This window comes from Mytilus edulis, chromosome 4 (genome assembly GCF_963676685.1).
Source record: "Mytilus edulis chromosome 4, xbMytEdul2.2, whole genome shotgun sequence".
In the NCBI taxonomy this organism is placed as follows: Eukaryota; Metazoa; Mollusca; class Bivalvia; order Mytilida; family Mytilidae; genus Mytilus; species Mytilus edulis.
The window spans coordinates 47,140,822-47,162,713 of record NC_092347.1 but is presented as its reverse complement, the minus strand read 5'-3'; the positions used below and the strand labels follow the sequence as shown (position 1 = coordinate 47,162,713).

Below are 21,892 nucleotides of genomic sequence, written 5' to 3'. Positions count from 1 at the left end.
ATAATGCCTGATGTCCTTGTAATTCCTTTAGAAAAAGCTATTTGATTTTTAGAGATAACTAATTTTGTAATAAATATTTAACTACTATAAATGGTTAAAATGCCCCCCAAAATGAGAATGCTACTTAACAGCAACACGAGTACTGTATCTCTTCTGTTTTCCTGTTTTTACTTACTACTCCCCCCCGTCATAATAAACAGTAACACTACATCCCTCCCCCCTAATACAAGAACTCTCCTAAACAGCAGCACTGCATCTCTTTTATTTTTCCATGCCCCCCCCCCCCCCCCCCTCTCCATGAGAAATATTATCAACAATAACACTACATCTCTTGTGGTTTTACATGCCCATCTCCACCCAATGAAAATACTTCAAAACAGCAAATCTGCATCTCCACTGTTAATAAATGCCCCAAAAATGAAAATTATACTAAACAGCAACACATCATCTCTTCTGTTTTTACAACAAAATACTAACATAAAGCAATGTATCTTCTTTTCTGATGGGATTTAATGTTGCACCACAAGGCAAATTATTACATCAATTTTTTGAATACTTTTTTAATAATACAATATTTGCAAATCAACAAAGACAAAAAAGAATAAATAACGAATTTTTCTGTGACAATGAAAATGATGAACAGAATAGTGTGCTCAAAAACTAAGTTGTGAAAAATATGTAGATTTTTTAAAATGTGGAATGGTTGTATGGAAAGACCTTTTGATTTTGTATGGGGGATATATACAAATCAGCCTGTCTGTCCCTGTGATTTCTCTGGTGATGAATGTGTATCAAGATAAACATTGAAGTAACCACAAATTTATGACAAACTAATAAACAGGATACAGGACAAACTAACAAGAGGACAGATAGATGCAAAAACTAGAAAACATAATGCCCCCCTTTTTTTTAATGTAGACTGTATGAAAATGTGTAATTAACATATTCAAAGGTAACAGTCAATAACATTTAACAACAGTTTCTTTTAATAATGAGAGACAATAAAAGTCAAGAACTGACCAGCAGAAAACATAAAACAAAGTAAAGCTATCAGAAAAATAATGTTTAAAAAATGTAAAAAAAAAAACACAATTAAGTATAGAGATTCAGCATGATAGAATATGCCATTTATGATATTTACATTTTGATGTATAACAGAAAATTGTATATATTGAGCCACATCATTTCTTTAAACTTATTTCCTGGTAGAAATATCATTTCTTTTTTATAATAGTGCTAAAAAATATTGGTTTTTAGAGTGGTAAATACAATTGGTTCTACATATACACATGGTTTAATTTTCAATTTTGATTAAGTTCCATCATATCACAATGCTACCAAAACAAATGACAATGGGTATTTTTTTGGTTTTAAAATTTGGTTTTTGAAGTTACTGTGTTAATATTCTTTAGATATCAATTTTCATGGATTTTGTGGCGAAAAAGGAAACCACAAATTTAAATGTCAAATGAAATACAAGTTTTCTAAAGGAATGTATGAAGACTTTGCCAAAATCATGAATTCAAATATCCATGAAAATACAGGTTTTCTCTTATCCACGAAAATTGGTACCCACGAAAATAAATGAATCCACAATATTTAACTTAGATGTTATTTAGTCAGCATCTGTTATGAATACAATTTGTGAAGGTCATCTATTTGGTATCTTTCAAGATATGACAAAGATGCCAAAAATTTACACGCTAAAAATATCAATAGGTTAACACAAGCCTATACACAACATAAGTTTCACCCCATTCATCACAGACTCAATACATCTCTAAATTGAAATGCAATATAAATTTTAGTTTAAAATTAATAGCACTGCAAGTATAACTAGTAACATTGGAAGAATAAATAAAAAAATAAAGAAGAGAAATAACAAAATACCCTATTTAATACATTCTATGAAAAATGACTAAATGATTTTCGTAACTTAAACAGTAAAACTACCAGTAGTTATCATTTCAGTTCACAAAATCATATTAGCATTACAGGCAAAATATTCTACAAAATACAATAACTAATAATTATCTATCCTTTAAGCAAAGGGAAGTAAATCCTACTTACTCTCTTTAAAAATTTGGTGTTCAAAATATGAAAAAAAAATATAAGATATTGTAAACAAATGTTGAACAATTTAACTTTGTATGCTTCTAATTAAAACATCATTATTTCATCTCTTACAAAACGATCTTACAATAAATCAATTCTGAACACTATTTCTTCTTCACAGATTTTTTTTTTTACTATCATAATCTTTTAACTTTTAATACACCATGTGGTATGATTGCCAATGAGACAACTATCCACCAAAGAATGAAGAACATGGATGTAAAAACTACCTGGTCAGTGTCAAGTAAATTCTGGAAATTACCCCAATTGTATTGGATACTAGTTACTAGTTCAAATGATTTATATTAATAAACAAAATGATAATCAGACATTGTCTAAAAATTATCCTCAGTAGAATAGTGAGATGATCAGATTTGTGTACATGTATTTGATTTACATCAGGAATGAAAATGTCATTGCCAAATGCTCTTTTTGAGACTGCCCTTTTTCCTTTTTCTAACCTTTGAACTGTTTCCACAATAGATATTAATAGAAAAATGGTTCATTACAATATTCAGATTCCTTTTAAATTATGTTGTGTTGAAAAGACTTAAATTACAATAAATTCAACATTTACATATTACATGTAGTTGTTGTAATATCCACAAAACTCAAAAAGATCTGAGATTTCGTCCTCAGATTACATAAAAGTTTAATAATTAGTTTTACATTCTTTTGGGTGAACATATCCAAAAACATTAAGTTCATATAAAGCAGTGAGTACAGTAAATATGAGGTAAACAATCATTAAAACTATTCCATACTTCTTTGTCAACTTCCAGCCATTCACATGAGTAGCAGCCAGTAAAAATACTACAGTTCCTAGTAAAGTCAATGTTGAATATAATAATCCTGAAAAGAAAAATTGAAAGACTGTAAAGTTAAGTACAATCATATGCTTGTAACATCATCCTTTGTTTTGCAAAACTAATTTTTGTCGGCATTGGTTTTTTTCATGTTTTTTATTTAGCCAATAAATGCCGAAAATCAAAAGAAGAACGTTTGCCTATCCATCCTACTGGTATGCTCTCCAGAATGCATTACTGTTTGGAACAACCCTTAACAAAACATTTGAGCAGAGGTTCCCCTGACCCCGACTACTATTAACCAGAATGCATTACTGTAGGAACAACCCTTAACAAAACATTTGAGCAGAGGTTCCCCTGACCCCGACTACTATTAACCAGAATGCATTACTGTTTGGAACAACCCTTAACAAAACATTTGAGCAGAGGTTCCCCTGACCCCGACTACTATTAACCAGAATGCATTACTGTTTGGAACAACCCTTAACAAAACATTTGAGCAGAGGTTCCCCTGACCCCGACTACTATTAACCAGAATGCATTACTGTTTGGAACAACCCTTAACAAAACATTTGAGCAGAGGTTCCCCTGACCCCGACTACTATTAACCAGAATGCATTACTGTTTGGAACAACCCTTAACAAAACATTTGAGCAGAGGTTCCCCTGACCCGACTACTATTAACCAGAATGCATTACTGTTTGGAACAACCCTTAACAAAACATTTGAGCAGAGGTTCCCCTGACCCCGACTACTATTAACCAGAATGCATTACTGTTTGGAACAACCCTTAACAAAACATTTGAGCAGAGGTTCCCCTGACCCTGACTACTATTAACCAGAATGCATTACTGTTTGGAACAACCCTTAACAAAACATTTGAGCAGAGGTTCCCCTGACCCCGACTACTATTAACCAGAATGCATTACTGTTTGGAACAACCCTTAACAAAACATTTGAGCAGAGGTTCCCCTGACCCCGACTACTATTAACCAGAATGCATTACTGTTTGGAACAACCCTTAACAAAACATTTGAGCAGAGGTTCCCCTGACCCCGACTACTATTAACCAGAATGCATTACTGTTTGGAACAACCCTTAACAAAACATTTGAGCAGAGGTTCCCCTGACCCTGACTACTATTAACCAGAATGCATTACTGTTTGGAACAACCCTTAACAAAACATTTGAGCAGAGGTTCCCCTGACCCCGACTACTATTAACCAGAATGCATTACTGTTTGGAACAACCCTTAACAAAACATTTGAGCAGAGGTTCCCCTGACCCCGACTACTATTAACCAGAATGCATTACTGTTTGGAACAACCCTTAACAAAACATTTGAGCAGAGGTTCCCCTGACCCCGACTACTATTAACCAGAATGCATTACTGTTTGGAACAACCCTTAACAAAACATTTGAGCAGAGGTTCACCTGACCCCGACTACTATTAACCAGAATGCATTACTGTTTGGAACAACCCTTAACAAAACATTTGAGCAGAGGTTCCCCTGACCCCGACTACTATTAACCAGAATGCATTACTGTAGGAACAACCCTTAACAAAACATTTGAGCAGAGGTTCCCCTGACCCCGACTACTATTAACCAGAATGCATTACTGTTTGGAACAACCCTTAACAAAACATTTGAGCAGAGGTTCCCCTGACCCCGACTACTATTAACCAGAATGCATTACTGTTTGGAACAACCCTTAACAAAACATTTGAGCAGAGGTTCCCCTGACCCCGACTACTATTAACCAGAATGCATTACTGTTTGGAACAACCCTTAACAAAACATTTGAGCAGAGGTTCCCCTGACCCCGACTACTATTAACCAGAATGCATTACTGTTTGGAACAACCCTTAACAAAACATTTGAGCAGAGGTTCCCCTGACCCCGACTACTATTAACCAGAATGCATTACTGTTTGGAACAACCCTTAACAAAACATTTGAGCAGAGGTTCCCCTGACCCCGACTACTATTAACCAGAATGCATTACTGTTTGGAACAACCCTTAACAAAACATTTGAGCAGAGGTTCCCCTGACCCCGACTACTATTAACCAGAATGCATTACTGTTTGGAACAACCCTTAACAAAACATTTGAGCAGAGGTTCCCCTGACCCCGACTACTATTAACCAGAATGCATTACTGTTTGGAACAACCCTTAACAAAACATTTGAGCAGAGGTTCCCCTGACCCCGACTACTATTAACCAGAATGCATTACTGTTTGGAACAACCCTTAACAAAACATTTGAGCAGAGGTTCCCCTGACCCGACTACTATTAACCAGAATGCATTACTGTTTGGAACAACCCTTAACAAAACATTTGAGCAGAGGTTCCCCTGACCCCGACTACTATTAACCAGAATGCATTACTGTTTGGAACAACCCTTAACAAAACATTTGAGCAGAGGTTCCCCTGACCCCGACTACTATTAACCAGAATGCATTACTGTTTGGAACAACCCTTAACAAAACATTTGAGCAGAGGTTCCCCTGACCCCGACTACTATTAACCAGAATGCATTACTGTTTGGAACAACCCTTAACAAAACATTTGAGCAGAGGTTCCCCTGACCCCGACTACTATTAACCAGAATGCATTACTGTTTGGAACAACCCTTAACAAAACATTTGAGCAGAGGTTCCCCTGACCCCGACTACTATTAACCAGAATGCATTACTGTTTGGAACAACCCTTAACAAAACATTTGAGCAGAGGTTCCCCTGACCCCGACTACTATTAACCAGAATGCATTACTGTTTGGAACAACCCTTAACAAAACATTTGAGCAGAGGTTCCCCTGACCCCGACTACTATTAACCAGAATGCATTACTGTTTGGAACAACCCTTAACAAAACATTTGAGCAGAGGTTCCCCTGACCCCGACTTCTATTAACCAGAATGCATTACTGTTTGGAACAACCCTTAACAAAACATTTGAGCAGAGGTTCCCCTGACCCCGACTACTATTAACCAGAATGCATTACTGTTTGGAACAACCCTTAACAAAACATTTGAGCAGAGGTTCCCCTGACCCCGACTACTATTAACCAGAATGCATTACTGTTTGGAACAACCCTTAACAAAACATTTGAGCAGAGGTTCCCCTGACCCGACTACTATTAACCAGAATGCATTACTGTTTGGAACAACCCTTAACAAAACATTTGAGCAGAGGTTCCCCTGACCCCGACTACTATTAACCAGAATGCATTACTGTTTGGAACAACCCTTAACAAAACATTTGAGCAGAGGTTCCCCTGACCCCGACTACTATTAACCAGAATGCATTACTGTTTGGAACAACCCTTAACAAAACATTTGAGCAGAGGTTCCCCTGACCCCGACTACTATTAACCAGAATGCATTACTGTTTGGAACAACCCTTAACAAAACATTTGAGCAGAGGTTCCCCTGACCCCGACTACTATTAACCAGAATGCATTACTGTTTGGAACAACCCTTAACAAAACATTTGAGCAGAGGTTCCCCTGACCCCGACTACTATTAACCAGAATGCATTACTGTTTGGAACAACCCTTAACAAAACATTTGAGCAGAGGTTCCCCTGACCCCGACTACTATTAACCAGAATGCATTACTGTTTGGAACAACCCTTAACAAAACATTTGAGCAGAGGTTCCCCTGACCCCGACTACTATTAACCAGAATGCATTACTGTTTGGAACAACCCTTAACAAAACATTTGAGCAGAGGTTCCCCTGACCCCAACTACTATTAACCAGAATGCATTACTGTTTGGAACAACCCTTAACAAAACATTTGAGCAGAGGTTCCCCTGACCCCAACTACTATTAACCAGAATGCATTACTGTTTGGAACAACCCTTAACAAAACATTTGAGCAGAGGTTCCCCTGACCCTGACTACTATTAACCATAAGTATAAGTTTATCTAAACTGTGACAGTAACCTTTTGATCTCAAAATGATCAGGATTTTTCTTAGAAATATTCAATTCAAAAGATATTAACCCATCAAAATAGATGGAATATAAACAGTTTTATTTTGGTTCCCAATCTGATGATTTCACATGGAAAATACTAACAAAATTCTTTTATTCTAATAGCATAAATAATTAATGGAGAATGTGTCCATGGGATACAGCTGATACACCAGCTTTCATATTATAAAGGGACATAGCTCAAGAACAGTATAAGTGACACTACCCAAATTAGAGTTATTTAGTAATAAGCATTGTGTATAAATTTTATAATATTGGTTGAGGGGAACTAAAGTTAGAGAACAGAAACCAAAAAATAGCATTTTTTCCATTTAAAAAGGGGCATAACTCTAGAAAATTAAAACTAACACATCCAAAAATAAAACTTTATCCGAGTTTTGTGGTAATAAGCATTGTGTATAAGTTTCATAACATTTGGTTGAGACAAACTAAAGTTAGAAAATGGAAATAAAATTTGGGACTGATAGACAATGATAAAACTGAATCCCCCTCTGCTACACTATGCCAAGCTTTTACTAGGTATTCAACTCATTGTAGTTTTATTCATACTAAATAATACATATCATTTACGAGGGAAATTACATTCAATTTTAATTATTTTCTTAATCTTTGAAAAGTCTTGCGTCAGTTGTCACTTTGAAATCAATATTTTAAGTAACACAAAAGATTCATAGATTGTCTAAACAAGATTAGTATATGTTTACACTTACCTTCACTATATACTTTTATTGGTGCACCATCATTAATGGCTGACTTTAGTACCCAAGGTACACCCATACAAATTAAAATATCAAATACATTACTGCCAACAGCATTTGAAACGGCCATATCACCATAACCTGTAACAAAATATTATATTCAGATTCACAATAATGTTTATCTAAAATGCAATAAACTTTCTATCTAATGAAATAACAGTTATAAGTATGCACATACTGCGGATTCATTTATTTTCGTGGATACCAATTTTTGTAAATCCCAAATTGATGCCGTTGGAGCAACATTGTTATCTCCATTCTAATGATCTGACAGAAAAAACAGGTTAAACATGTATTTAAAATCTGTCATATGCCGTCTGCACTTGCATGTACGTCCCATAGCATCAATTGTCAATTGATGCCATGTAATAAAGGGACGTTATCCAATCAAAATGAACGTTACAAACGTTGTTGCATTAGAATTAAATTTGTGCCCTGAACCAACGAAATCTACGGAAATTGGTATCCAACAAATTTTAATGAATCCACAGTACATATATTAAGATGATATTTATTATATTTCCAATAAATTAAAGTAGAATATTGTTACAAGTGCCACTAACAATCTGTCAGGTGTCATATTTTCTCAGTAGATTAATACTATTAATATTACATTATGTGATCAACTCTTTATAGTACATTGCATATACCCTACTGTTCTTTAAATTTGATTCATGAAATTGTCTTCAAAAACTGCCTTGTGTTATATATCAATGTGTAAAGTTAGAGTACGTTGCTGTGTGTAAGAGAGAGTTGTTCCCCTTTTAACAGTACAATGTATACTGTAATTTTGTAAGTGATGTCATCTTTGTCTGATTGAAGTGTAGAAAATGGAAGCATATGTGTTTTTATCTGTCTGCATATAAATGCCTCAATCCTTGCTATCAGAGCTATTTCCCAAGTCTGTTACATGGTGGAGACCCTAAATGGTCAATGGATAACCAATTATACATTATTTGGTATTTTATTTTCTACAGATTTTGGACATTTTTACTTGTGAAGTTAACTGACCGTTCCTGATACAAAATTCTTTTGATTAAATCTTCATCCAATACAAATTTATATTTTTATAGTAATGCAATATTTTTTTGTAATCCAGACGCTATTATCCAATTCATGGAAACCACATATACTTAAGACTGAAATTTATCACTTACAGGTTTATGGATAATTTTTCGCCATTTAAAATAATTGCAAGATTTTCAGATCTATCAGTGATCTGTTGCCTAGTAATCTTGCCCACCTAATGAAGATTTTTACAACAAAATTTACAGGAATGTATGTGTGTTTTAAACTTACCTTCTCTAACTACAATAAGACTTGATATTACATCAGGCAAACTGACCCCAAATGCCACGAATGTCAAGGCCATTACAGTATCTGGTAAATTAACAGTAAAACCTGCAATAATTAAGTGTAATTATACATAACATCATTCATACCTGTCAACCTGTGACGATGAAAATGCAGGTCATGACCTGCATTGAAGAATCAAATCTCAGGTCATAACGCGTACGAACTTTTTCGAGCTGAACTTCAGTATTTATGGTACATTTTCTTATAATGTATATCAAAGATACCAAAACATCAATGCATGTTCACTTGGTTAAGTCATTTTAAGTCTTATTTATAATTTCATTACACTTTTAAAGATTTTTATTAACTTGTGTATCACAGTCTTATGTCCTTTACTTTTGTCATCATCTAAAATCAGTCTACTAGCCTTTGAACATACCAAAAAGGTATTGCATGAATGAACATTCATCTCTCATTGACAAGGGAATTGGACTATGATAAAATATAGTAATACAGTTAAAGGAAGTATAAATGTAAAAAATAATTTTCAACTTTTTTTTAAAAATTGTATAAAGGTATAAAAATAATGGAAAGTTATTTTTCAATATGTATTTGAATTTTATATTATTATGATTTAATCTTTTTCACCAATAAAACGTAAATATAAGGAATAATTTTGAATGGTGACAAATAAGGGGAAGTAACTCTTAGTTGAAATATCTTTGTAAAACAACAGGGCAATTTATTTACGACCTAAAGCTAAGGTAATTGGTGTTAATCAACAGTGTGTTTGACACCAAAGCTGTCAAGTGAAGCCATGCACTTAATGGGTCACTTAATTTGACAGTTTACATAGCTAGATGAACTGCATGTTCATGGAAGAATTACGAATTTGCCGGTATTTCAAAGGAATATTTCTTATGTCATGAAAATCAATCTCAAGGCTAAGAAATACGGGTGAAATCGGGTCATTTTCGGAATTTCCGGGTTATTTCAATGACCCGGCGGGTGATCCGGGCGATCCCTCAGAATTGTGAAAATCTCGGGTCACACCCGCAGAATCCGGGTCAGTTGACAGGTATGATCATTACAGTATCTAGTATTAAAATTTACGGTAAATATCTGGCCTACACTGATTTATTAATTTGTTTGGTTCTTTTCTTCCTTTCCACTGATTTTTTTTACAATTTTATTGCATATATTTATGATAGATTGTTGGTTGCTTAATGTCTAGTGGCAAGATACAGTTATAAAATAAGGAAGACATAATCTTTCAGTCAATTTAGTTGGATGGAGAACACAGTAATATTGTAGTTCATTCCTTTTTATACAATAAATGGAAATTAACAAATAAACAATGTGCTTTTTCAATAAAATTTTAAGAGTGTGGTATACTACTTTTGGGACAAATTATATCATAACTATAGAAAACTTTATCAGCTCAAAATATGGACAATTTTATGTTAAATGGCTTGAATACTATGACAACTCCAGAAAGACTTATTTTTAATCACTTTTAGCTGAACCAAATCACTACTACACTTTAAGATTCATGACAATTTTTTTTTAAAGGAAGCTGGCTTGTCATGGTTTAGATTTTTAGTCAGATTTTCAGAATTCTCTGGTTTTATCCATTTGAATGCCTTGAAAAATTACCCAGTGACTCCATTTTTCTTTTTGTTCATCTTTTACATATATAATGATAAACCATCTGTAAAAGTCTTATAAAATTTTAATTACTTTTTAACAGTTTTTGAGAACTTCAACTTGTCAATGATAAAGCTATGAAAAGTCAAGAGAGAATATTTTCCCGCCAAAATTTCAATTGCTTTATCTCAAAAACAAGCACGGTGACCTATATATTTTTTTTGCTCTTTGGATTCATTTATTAATCCCCTATCTATATAAACTAGTTTTTTGAAAAGTTAATTACTTTGAAACTGAGAAGCAAACTCCCTTAAAGTGTAATTTAATCCCCTTACTTTCTATTTAAGGCATATAAATGTGCAAGGGGTATACACAAAAATTGTAAGTAACACACTATCCACACTAGGGATTATATTTGCAGACATAGAAACATCAAAGGAAGACTGCTGTGTTTCCAGACCAATTAAGGTCAGGAGCTGGAATGTCGGTAACAGCTCTAGTAGTCATTTGTTAATTTATGTTGATTATTAACAGTTTGTTTACTTTCTTCTGTAACCTTTTCTAACATCAGATTCAGACTTCTTTTAAACTGAACTTTACTAATATTCCATATCGACTAGACGTATAGGGGGAGATTTCACAAATCAAGTTTAACCCGCCATATAATTGCTTTTCCCAAGTCAGGAACCTCTGCTCTTTATTAGTCTTATATGTTTTAAAATTTTAGTACATATATATGTTTCAGAGTTTAGTGTGACATCCATTTTTGCTGAATGAGTATACAAAATTGTGTTTGGGCCAGATAAAGGCCTTTTCCGGTACCAGATTTTCTTGCTGTGCTGAAAACAATGGTTACTTGCCAGAAAAGATAAACAGCAGGTTTGGTTTCATGTGAAAATTTTATGAGACTAAAACCACAAAAATAGGATGAAATTACTCACAAAAAGAGGACCAAATCTTACAAAGTAGGGACCTCGGTGGAGACCATATCTTACAAAGTAGGGGCCTCAGTGGCAGAGTGGTCTAAGTAGTTACTACTGTAATCACTAGCCAGTCAATACTGAGGTTGTGAGTTTTGAACCCCACTCATGCAGGTGCACTCGACTCCAATCTTAATTGATTAGAATTGTCAGTTTTTCTATTGAAGGTTGTTGTTTTCTCCGGACACTCCGGCTGCCTTCACCAATAAAAACTTGCCACCATGAAATAGCCTTAATGTGGTGCTTAAAAGTGGCCTTAAAACACCAAAATTCAATCAAATCAATCTTACAAAGTGAAAGAAGATAACTCACATATTGTACTAATCATCAAAACCATTAAATAAGATAACGTAACTCACCTATTATAGTAATCATCCAAACCATTAAACAAGATAACATAACTCACCTATTATAGTAATCATCCAAACCATTAAATACGATAATGCTGTCAGCCAAAATAATGACATGAAGAAAGTTATAAAAAAATATTTTTTCCATCTTTGCTGCCGACAGTCAGGTACTGATATGAAGAATACAAATTTTAAAGGTAAAGAAGATGTCCATAGAATTTTTTTGTACCAAACATTTGGAAGTGCAAATACTGATTCTGGTTCTTCAATATTACCTGAAAAGAGAAAAATATGAGTTAACTTAAAGTAGATCACAAGAATAAAATAAAACCTCCTAATGTTGTTAATTTTTTAGGATAGTAATCTTCAAATATAATACCTACTGTGGATTCATTTATTTTCATGGGTATCGTGGATTGAGGGAAAATGGCATTTTTGTGGACCAGGAAAATTAGATTCATGGTATTGGCAAAATCTGCATACCGTTACATTCCTTTACAAAATTTGTAATTTTTTGAACATTTAAATTTGTGGTTCCCCTGTACCCAGAACATCCATGAAAATTGGTATCCAACAAATATTAATGAATCCACAGTCATTTCTGGTGAATAATATACAATTACTGTCTTTTGATGAGGTAAATATGCGGTTTTATTGACTTTTGAAAAAATGATATTCACTGAGGCCGACGGCCGAAGTGAATATAAGTTTTTCAAAAGTCAATAAAACCCCATATTTACCGAAACAAAAGACAGTAATTGTTTTATTCCATTGTCCGAGAGAAGAAAATGTATCTAATGACAAACATATTACCAATTTTTTTTTTTACATGAAACATTTTACCATAACATTGCATGTAAAAGCGTGTGACGTTTAGAGTGGTGAATAACACTTTCTCAGGTGAATATGCTTTTTTATTCAAAATCCAATTCATATAGAGAAACCTACTAAAATAATACCAATATGGAATAATATATTTTATTGTTGACTGAATCCTCTTATCATCCTTTCACAGTTCAAAGAAAAAACCAAATTAAGTCACCGTAAAAATCATGAAGACGTTGTTTTTCTTTCTCAAGGGACCAATCTTTTTTTTTAAGAATTGTACAAACTGTAGAAATCAAATCTATTTTATCAAAGTTCTACATTGTGAATATTTGTTTATTTTATGACTAAAATGGGCGGTATGAAAATCTTGACATTATATTGTGTTTGACTTCATCATTCTATTTTTAATGTCAGCTATTTTCTTGGCCGGGGTTGAATTTATTTTCTTGGCAGGGGTCGAATTTAAGTTTTTTTGTGTACTGTACAGCCAGACCAGTGGACAGAAAAATCTCCTGGTCTGGCTCCAAATCTACTGGTCCTGTTATTTATTAAATTTATGTTAAACAAGAATGTGTCCCCAGTACACGAATGCCCCACTCGCACTATCACTTTCTATGTTCAGTGGATCGTGAAATTGGGGTAAACCCTCTAATTTGGCATTAAAATTAAAAAGATCATATCATAGCGAACATGTATACTAAGTTTGAAGTCGATTGGACTTCAACATCATCAAAAACTACCTTGACCAAAAACTTTAACCTGAAGCGGGACAGACGGACGGACGAACGAACGAACGGACGAACGGACGCACAGACCAGAAAACATAATGCCCCTCTACTATCGTAGGTGGGGCATAAAAATTAACAAACTTTAGCAAAAACATATTAATAGAATAGAATAATCAATAGCAACTGGAAAACAAGCTGTTAACTTATATTAATAGGTTTCCTAGAAATCAGGAACTTTAGAAGCTAGTGTTGATGGCACGTTATTGATAGTCTATGGTAATTTAAGACTCCAGGTGATTCAGAACTTCATGTATTGTAAAATTGCTTATCTATTGTTCCTTATGCATCTTTTTTCTCCTTGGGTTGATGTCTCATAAGAATACATCATTTAACTCATGTCTACCTTTATTTATTAGTAAATATTTCTTTTTAAATAACATCAAAACAATGGACCAACTATTGTTTTCAGTTCAGGGTTTGACAGAAATTATTTTCTAACATATTCTGTTTGTGATTTATTGTTCCATGCTGTTGCACACAAGTCATTATCTCATATTTACATGTATCATATGTAATATTCAATGACATCTGTTATCAGAAGACAATATTATAGCAGTGTTTATCCTAAAAACCACATCAATGATCCGTCATTTCCATGGTAATAAATTAGTGATGATGATTTTTTTACTTTTTTTTGTCTGAGCACTCATTTGTAGAATTAGTTGCACCAGTAAGTTGTATTACCAATAAGTGTTGCTAAATGCTTAATATGTGTCAGAAAGGAAGAACAAACTGACATAATCACAGATTAAATGTTGTAAATTAAGAATGTTTATTGAATACAAAAAATATTTTTTAATAGCTATTTCTATGTACAGGATGATTGTATGGCATTAGATGACACAAGAGTGCAAACACTTAAATATCTCGCCTGCTCTACTTATCATGACTGAATTTATATCAAAAGTATGTAATATGAAAATTTTACTATAAGTATCGCATAGTACTTGAAAAACAGACCATACCCTACAAATTTAGCATTGCACAATGAACCTTAAAAATGAAGTCATTGATTACTTATATAATTTGCCAATTGGAAAACAAAAATTACCTATGGCTGTTACGATTTCATTGAATCATAACCAAAATGAGTATCCTTTTAAGAGGAACATCCAGATTTTTTTTTTCAGGCAATTATTTTTATAATTGTACTTATCCTTTCAAAGGAGTACGTGTAAAGATGTGAAAGAATAAGGTAGACGTTTAGGATAGATGAGCTAAACATGAAACAAATTTGTGATTTCAGGGCCGTTTATAGCTGACCATGAAGTATGGGCTTTGCTCATTGTTGAAGGCTGTACAGTGACCTATAGCTGTTAATTTCTGTGTCATTTGGTCTCTTTTGGAGAGTTGTCTCATTAACAATCATACCACATCTTCTTTTTTTAAATTGTATCATAATTAGATCCAGTTTGTTTTTTTAAATGAACGATGTGAGCAAAACAACCCAATATTTAAAAAACTTTTTCACTTTTCACAGTACTAATGTTTATTAATTTTACATACAGTCAAACCTGTTTTGAGACCACTTAAGGGAGAGCAAAAAGAGTGGTCTCTAAAGACATGAATTATCATTGATATTGTTATATTTATAAATTAACTGTTTACAAAATTTTGAATTTTTTGAAATACTAAGGCTTTTCTACCTCAGGCATAGATTACCTTAGCTGTATTTGGCAACACTTTTAGGAAATTTTGATCTCAATGCTCTTCAACTTCGTACTTTATTTGGCTTTTTTAAAAAACTTTTTTGGATTCAAGCGTCACTGATGAGTCTTTTGTAGACGAAACGCGCGTCTGGCATATATATAAAATTTAGTCCTGGTATCTATGATGAGTATATTAAATACAGGTTCAATTCATATGAAATGTACTTCAGAGGGATCTAAAATTGGTGGTCTTTGAACACAGTTTTTACTTAATACGGGTGGTCTCTTAAGCAGGTTTGACTGTATATCTGTATTTTACATACTCATAAGTGGTTCATCATAATGATCAACATCATCTGCATCCACTTCTGATCCTTGAGAATCTATAAATAAAAATCATAAAAAATATCTGCATAAATTATCAATTTTTATTTAAGAATTGAATGCTTCTTTTTGTAACTTCATTGGGGTGTAAAAGTGTTGACCGAAGTACATTTTGTATGAAGTGCGGAAGCATACCTGGCAACTTTTCAAAATAACCAAAAGGGTTTTAAGTGCAAGATGGCTCTTATAGTCCTACAAAACCTTCAAGAGTGCCTTCAATTATAACTTAATGTTGATTTTTGTCATACTTTTACAAGCTTAACAATTGGTTTTTTTTTAATTTTGGAAAAAATTTCATTATCAATTTAAGTTCAATGTCAATGAGACGTTTTATCTGGTCTCCCATGATCACTGCTTCCCTATATTTATCACTTTTGGTCAAATATTGCAATGAATTTTACTTTATTGAAATAGATCATAAAGGCAATACTTTGGCTTTAAAAAAATCAATGATTTTTTGTTGTTTTTATTTGGATGTACTAGCTCTTATAATGCCTTGTATGTAACCTACAATCCAAAATGTTCTGAAAACAAAAGGTGCAAAACATTAATTGAACCTCTAGAGTCTAGACTCAAAAACTTTTTCTGGATCATGTTTTCAAAAATAAACCAACATAATCTGTTATCACAGAGATATGTCTCGCTTTTTTGTAATTTCGATGATGCAAATGTTGAAATAGAAAATAGCAACACTTTAACATGTAAGTTTAGCAAATATGAACTATGACTGAAAATACATGGCTAAACAATCTCCATGGAAATGATATGTGCCAATGTTAATACAACTGCATACCAAATACCATTGACTTCTCATAGTAGTTCTCTTTAAACAAACCTAAACACAAACTTATTGAATACATGTAAACTAAGCAAAATTTCAGTCAATAAACCATAACGGAGGGGGAGGGTAAAAAAAATATCCATGGTAATGAGATGTGCCACTGTTAATACAACTGCTCACCAATATCTATACCTCACCTAGTGATTCCCCATAAACTGACCTAATCACAAACTAATACATTAAAACTAAGCAAAAATTTTAAAGTCAATAGACCATGAATGAGGGGGTGGGGCCAAATAATCTCCATGGTAATGATGAGATGTGCTGATGCTTATACAACTGTAAACCAATTATCATTACTTTTCCACAAGTGGTTCCCCATAAACTGACCTAATCACAAACTAATACATGAAAACTAAGCAAAAGTTTCAAAGTCAATAGACCATAAATGAGGGGGCAGGGTCAAATAATCTCCATGGTAATGAAATGTGCCAATACTTATACAACTGCATACCAAATATCTTTGACTTACCACTATTAGTTCACCATAAACTAGACCTAATCACAAACTAATACATTGTTGACGCCGCCGCTGGAAACAGCATACCTATGTCTCGCCATTTGACTCCGTCAAGCGAGACAATTAAAACTGTAGGTCCAATTTTTACCCTTCATGAATTTCCACTTCAGCAAGATTTCATACAAAAACATGGACAGAAGTATGTCACCTTCCAGTTTTGGTAATTTTCATCATCTTTTAATCTCATGAGACAAATTTTCAGGCTGATCATTTATGTCAAATGTAATAGTCATCAAGATGAGCCATGAAATATGATTAAGCAAGAAAACAATGGAGGTTATTAAAAGAAATCTACTGATTTTTAAAATATGACTTCCTTAACAATTTTGGACATAAACATTTTTCATTCATACCAAGATTTACCTGATTCTACATCATAGTGTCTATGTTTTGTTGAGGTAATGCTGCCGTTCGATGTGACGGATTCTGATAATTTGTCATAGTGTACAATCGTATTGTTGTGTTTTATTCCTTGTTTATGATGAACAGAACTACACAAACATTTACAATGTTCTACCATCCAAACTTCTAATTTAGAGTTGAAAAACATCAGCACTATATAAAAAATGTAGAATATCACAAGTCCTAATGATTCATACCTGCAACATACAAAAAAGTGGTCTGATTACAATCATGAGTAAAACTTTTATCTTATTATTACACTTAGTTTTTAGATGCTGACTATATTTATACTTTTATTTAGAACAATATATTTTGTCAAGAGAAGTTGCTTTCTCTGATTTTGGTCCTCTTATTGAGGTTGGCCTTTAGAAGGTCATGTTTTAACAACTTCATTATAAACTTTTACAGCAATAGTATCTATTGCAGCTTATATTCATTTTGAACCAAATTCATGATTAAAATTGACAATCAAACAGTATAATTCTACTATAGACATGTTCTTTATTTCTTAAAGTCATTATGATTTCTGGGTAAGAAATCTTTGCTTTAAAAAAACAACAACATTTGCATAGATTACAGGTTACTATCTTTTCATTTAAGATTTGTTTAAGACACCTCCAATAGAAGAAATATTTGAATTATCAGAAATATTAATCCCTCACTAACCCTTCAGAATAAATTATGAATACATGTACATATAGTGAGTATAGAAAGTAATAAACTTTAGTGTCTACTATACTACTGCAATTCCTGAATGCAAGCCATCACCTTAGAAATAATAATAGACACCTCCCACAGACAAGTATAGTTAAGCAAACCAAAATCTCTCTTTGGTGATAAACCTGCAAACAACACGATATTACCATTGTTTACATTAACATTTTACTGAATCATTTAATTCCACTCCAATAAAATTTCTGAACCGAGAAAATAAATTAAAATGAATCCTCAAACAAAACTTTCTTTGATAAAGCCTTCATCAGCTATTTCACAATGTTTCCACATCAACTCAATTTAATTACTGTAATGACTATGTTTCTATCATCAGCAAGATTCCAAGGAAATTGTGAAGTCAGCTATATATATAGTAGCATTCTGTATCAGGTTGTAAAAGATACCCAAGTGAAAGTGCATATTTACTTTTATAGAAATAGTTGAAAAGAGAAAATATATCTTTTAGACTATTCATCAAATTCAAAACCTTTTACCTATCCCTAATTACTATAGAGTGTATGGTTTTGTTTCATCTTTATAGACCAAACTATTTCCAATATACCTGAATACAAATTAAATCAGATATGCTTGGTTGAAACCTTGCATGTTTAGGTTCCAATAAAGGCATAATTGCAAATTCCTGGATATGATAATTTTTTGAAGAGCTATAATAGTTATTTGTCTAGTTACCAACCAAAATACACAATTTAATTATTGACAAACTTTTAAGATTCCAGTTGGACTTTGAGATCAACAACATTATATTATATATGAACAACCATGATCTGAAATCAAAGGAGACTGGAAAGAATTCCAGTGAGGAAGAAATTGTCAAATATTACTAACCCATAAAAATAGAATCTTTACTATCATTTCTTTAAGGATATTTTACTCACCAGTATACATTTTCATCATATATCACATAAGCTAAAGCTAACACACTCAATGTATAAAAGGCACAGTCTCTAAATAAAGGCCACCAATTCAAATGTACCACCTGTAAACATAAATAATAATTAATCTAATGCAATTTGTATGCAACAGTTTTTTCATTGGCTTAGATTTGCCGTCAAATCCACAGTTGACCAGGCGTAACTAAGGAGGGACCTGCCATTTTGAACTGATTGAATCAACAAATGTTCGATTACTACTATATAATCGAAAAATAAAACAACACATACCTCGAATTCGACGTCTTAATGTAGTTCTATCCGAATTTCAAGCGTACATGTAACGTGATAACCTCCAGTTTGTAAGTTTTCATCTGTATGGCATCATGTTTAGCCATGATTGGTGTGTGTTGTACTGATGTGTGTAAGTACTAATATTAACAATTTAAGATCTGATCTGTGTTGTATGACCTGTTTTAGCACTGCTGTGTGTGGTGTGAACAGTTTAAGCATTGATTTGTGTTGTATGAACTGTTTGAGCATGGATGTGTGTTGTGTGATGTATGAACAGTTTAAACACTGATGTGTGTTGCATGTTGTTATTACTGCTTCCACAAAAAACATTTTAAGATATGATATTAGACAACAAATATCAATGTTCATCAAGTGAGACCAGCACATGATTTCGTGACCTGTTTATTTTTTATGTCAACTCTTTCCCATTAAATTCAATAAGTGAATTAACAAAAGGAAAATAAAACGAAATTAGTACAGGAAAATCACTTAACTTTAACGTCACAATATAATGTACACATATACTGTTGTGTGAAAAACAAATTTTAAAAGCTTTGTTACTTGTAATGAAATATATATGTAAACTATTAAACATATAAGGGTTAACAAACAATTTTTCTGATTCAATGAATAATAAACAACTTAAAATAATGTATAATATACACACTATTTTTTTATCAAAAACTACAAATCTAGAGATCAATCAAGGCTGCATGCACAAGTTATGAGGGAATACATAGCGAAGTGTACATTTTTTAATACATATAAACAGATTCTATGAGGTTTTAAAGGCTTTGGATCAAGTTGTAGGAGGAGTTCATAACACAGAAAAAATATCCTCTTTTCCAAGCCTCTTTGAAATAGTTGCAAATAGCAGATGGACATTCAAACTCATATGTCGAAAATAAACAAACAACACCATGGCTAAAAACCAAAAAGACCAATAGACAAACAATAGTACATAAAACACAACATAGAAAACTAAGGACTGAGCAAAAAAAAACTCAATTAAAAACTGGGGGGGGGATCTCAGGTGTTCTGGAAGGGTAAGCAGATTCTACCCCACATGTGGCATTTACAATACTAAAATTTCCATTTTGTGTCCAACCCTACCAAACATTGTTTAAAGAAAAAACTTTAACTGCTTAGTACTTTTTAAAATTTATAGCAAATAATTCAAAATATGAATATGTTAAACTATTATCATATTTAAAACGGATGTATTTTCCCTGCCTCATGACAGAAAAATTATTTAAAATTAACAAGCCCCGAAAAATTGGAGAAACTGAAACTGCTTACAGTAGCTTCTTTAATTTTAATATGAAGCTTATTCTTTTCAACGTATTGATGATATAAAATAAAAAGAAAACAATTCTGTGTTCTATAAATTGAATAAAACTAAAAAAATCAAGACATCAAAAGGTCAGCATACTGTTTTAATAATAGACAATATTTCAACAATATGTCACTCTAAATGTTAATAATTTTGTTTAGATACTTTCATCTTTAATTTCTATTTATATAATTACATGTATTAAACACTAAAGATATAAAGACAAACAATCTAGAAGATTTTAAACCTCTTTAATAAGATTTTTAAATTTATTTAATATAATATTTCGTACATAAATGATAGTGCATCATAAGCGTCTAAAAGCTGGTTGGTATTAATATACATGTTTATTGACTATATATGTATGTTTAAAATTATAATATTGTATTTCATGTACATGAACCAAGGAAAGAGACTTTAAAAATGTGAATAAATTGCATTAAATTATAAATGTACATGTAATACACATGTGTGCACCTTCTTAACAAGTAAATATTTTGACTTTATAAGAAACCAATATGTTTCAATTACACTAATCATTTCATACCAAATTAAAGGAGACAAAAAAATGTGTTCAGACTTTTACTAGTATGAAATTAACATGTGATTTACTGTCACTGTCAAGAGAAACCTTAAATGATTAAACTGGATTCATTCATAATTTATTTTCCAGTTAAAGTTTCTCACTGTATAATTATTGTGTTATAAAATTGAAAGCAGCAGTGTCAATTGATGATGAGTTGTAATTTTAGTTCATTAAAATCATTTCTATTTTAAACAACTTTATTCCACAATTTTTTATTTAAAGATTTTAACTGAAACAAGCAGTTGCGTAATTCTAATATTGCATGCTGTAAGACATTTATCTCAGATTCATTTACGCTGTGAATTCTGGTATGGATTTCTATTTTTAGCTTTATCTTCTTTTTTTTATTTTAAATATATTAGATAATACTTTTATTTTGTGGACAAAAATGTTGATTCATTTATTTTCAGTTTCAGACTTTTACACTATCAATGACTGCCAAAATCTTAAAAAATTTTCTGCATGAATACATAGAAGTTTTTTTTTCTTCAAAATCTAGAATTTTCAAGATTTCAAGGTATCCACATAAAGAATCGAAATAAAAGTAATGAATATCACATGATCTACTATTTAGAATATTGGAAATAAAAGAACCTCACATACTCACAAAGCACACATTTTTACTTGGCAACCAAATTATTGCCAGATTCTTAAGTTCAAAGATTCATAACATCTATACCAAAGTCAACTGATGAAAATTTTTTGTTGGT

The 21,892-nt window shown here is 32.4% G+C and overlaps 1 protein-coding gene across 1 annotated transcript in view; it reads right to left on the bottom strand.

The window, feature by feature from the left end:
* Nucleotides 1-963: 963 nt before the first annotated feature.
* The window catches only part of LOC139519827 (probable sodium/potassium/calcium exchanger CG1090), a 51,438-nt gene continuing 30,509 nt past the window's right edge, over nt 964-21,892 (bottom strand). The window contains exons 5-11 of the mRNA XM_071312104.1: nt 18,976-19,076; nt 17,327-17,562; nt 15,542-15,601; nt 12,010-12,228; nt 8,980-9,081; nt 7,633-7,761; nt 964-2,967 (exon numbers count right to left, since the gene is read on the bottom strand). Coding sequence (XP_071168205.1) covers nt 2,768-2,967; nt 7,633-7,761; nt 8,980-9,081; nt 12,010-12,228; nt 15,542-15,601; nt 17,327-17,562; nt 18,976-19,076 — 1,047 coding nt within the window. The 3' untranslated portion in view covers nt 964-2,767. The remainder of the gene's footprint in view (nt 2,968-7,632; nt 7,762-8,979; nt 9,082-12,009; nt 12,229-15,541; nt 15,602-17,326; nt 17,563-18,975; nt 19,077-21,892) is intronic.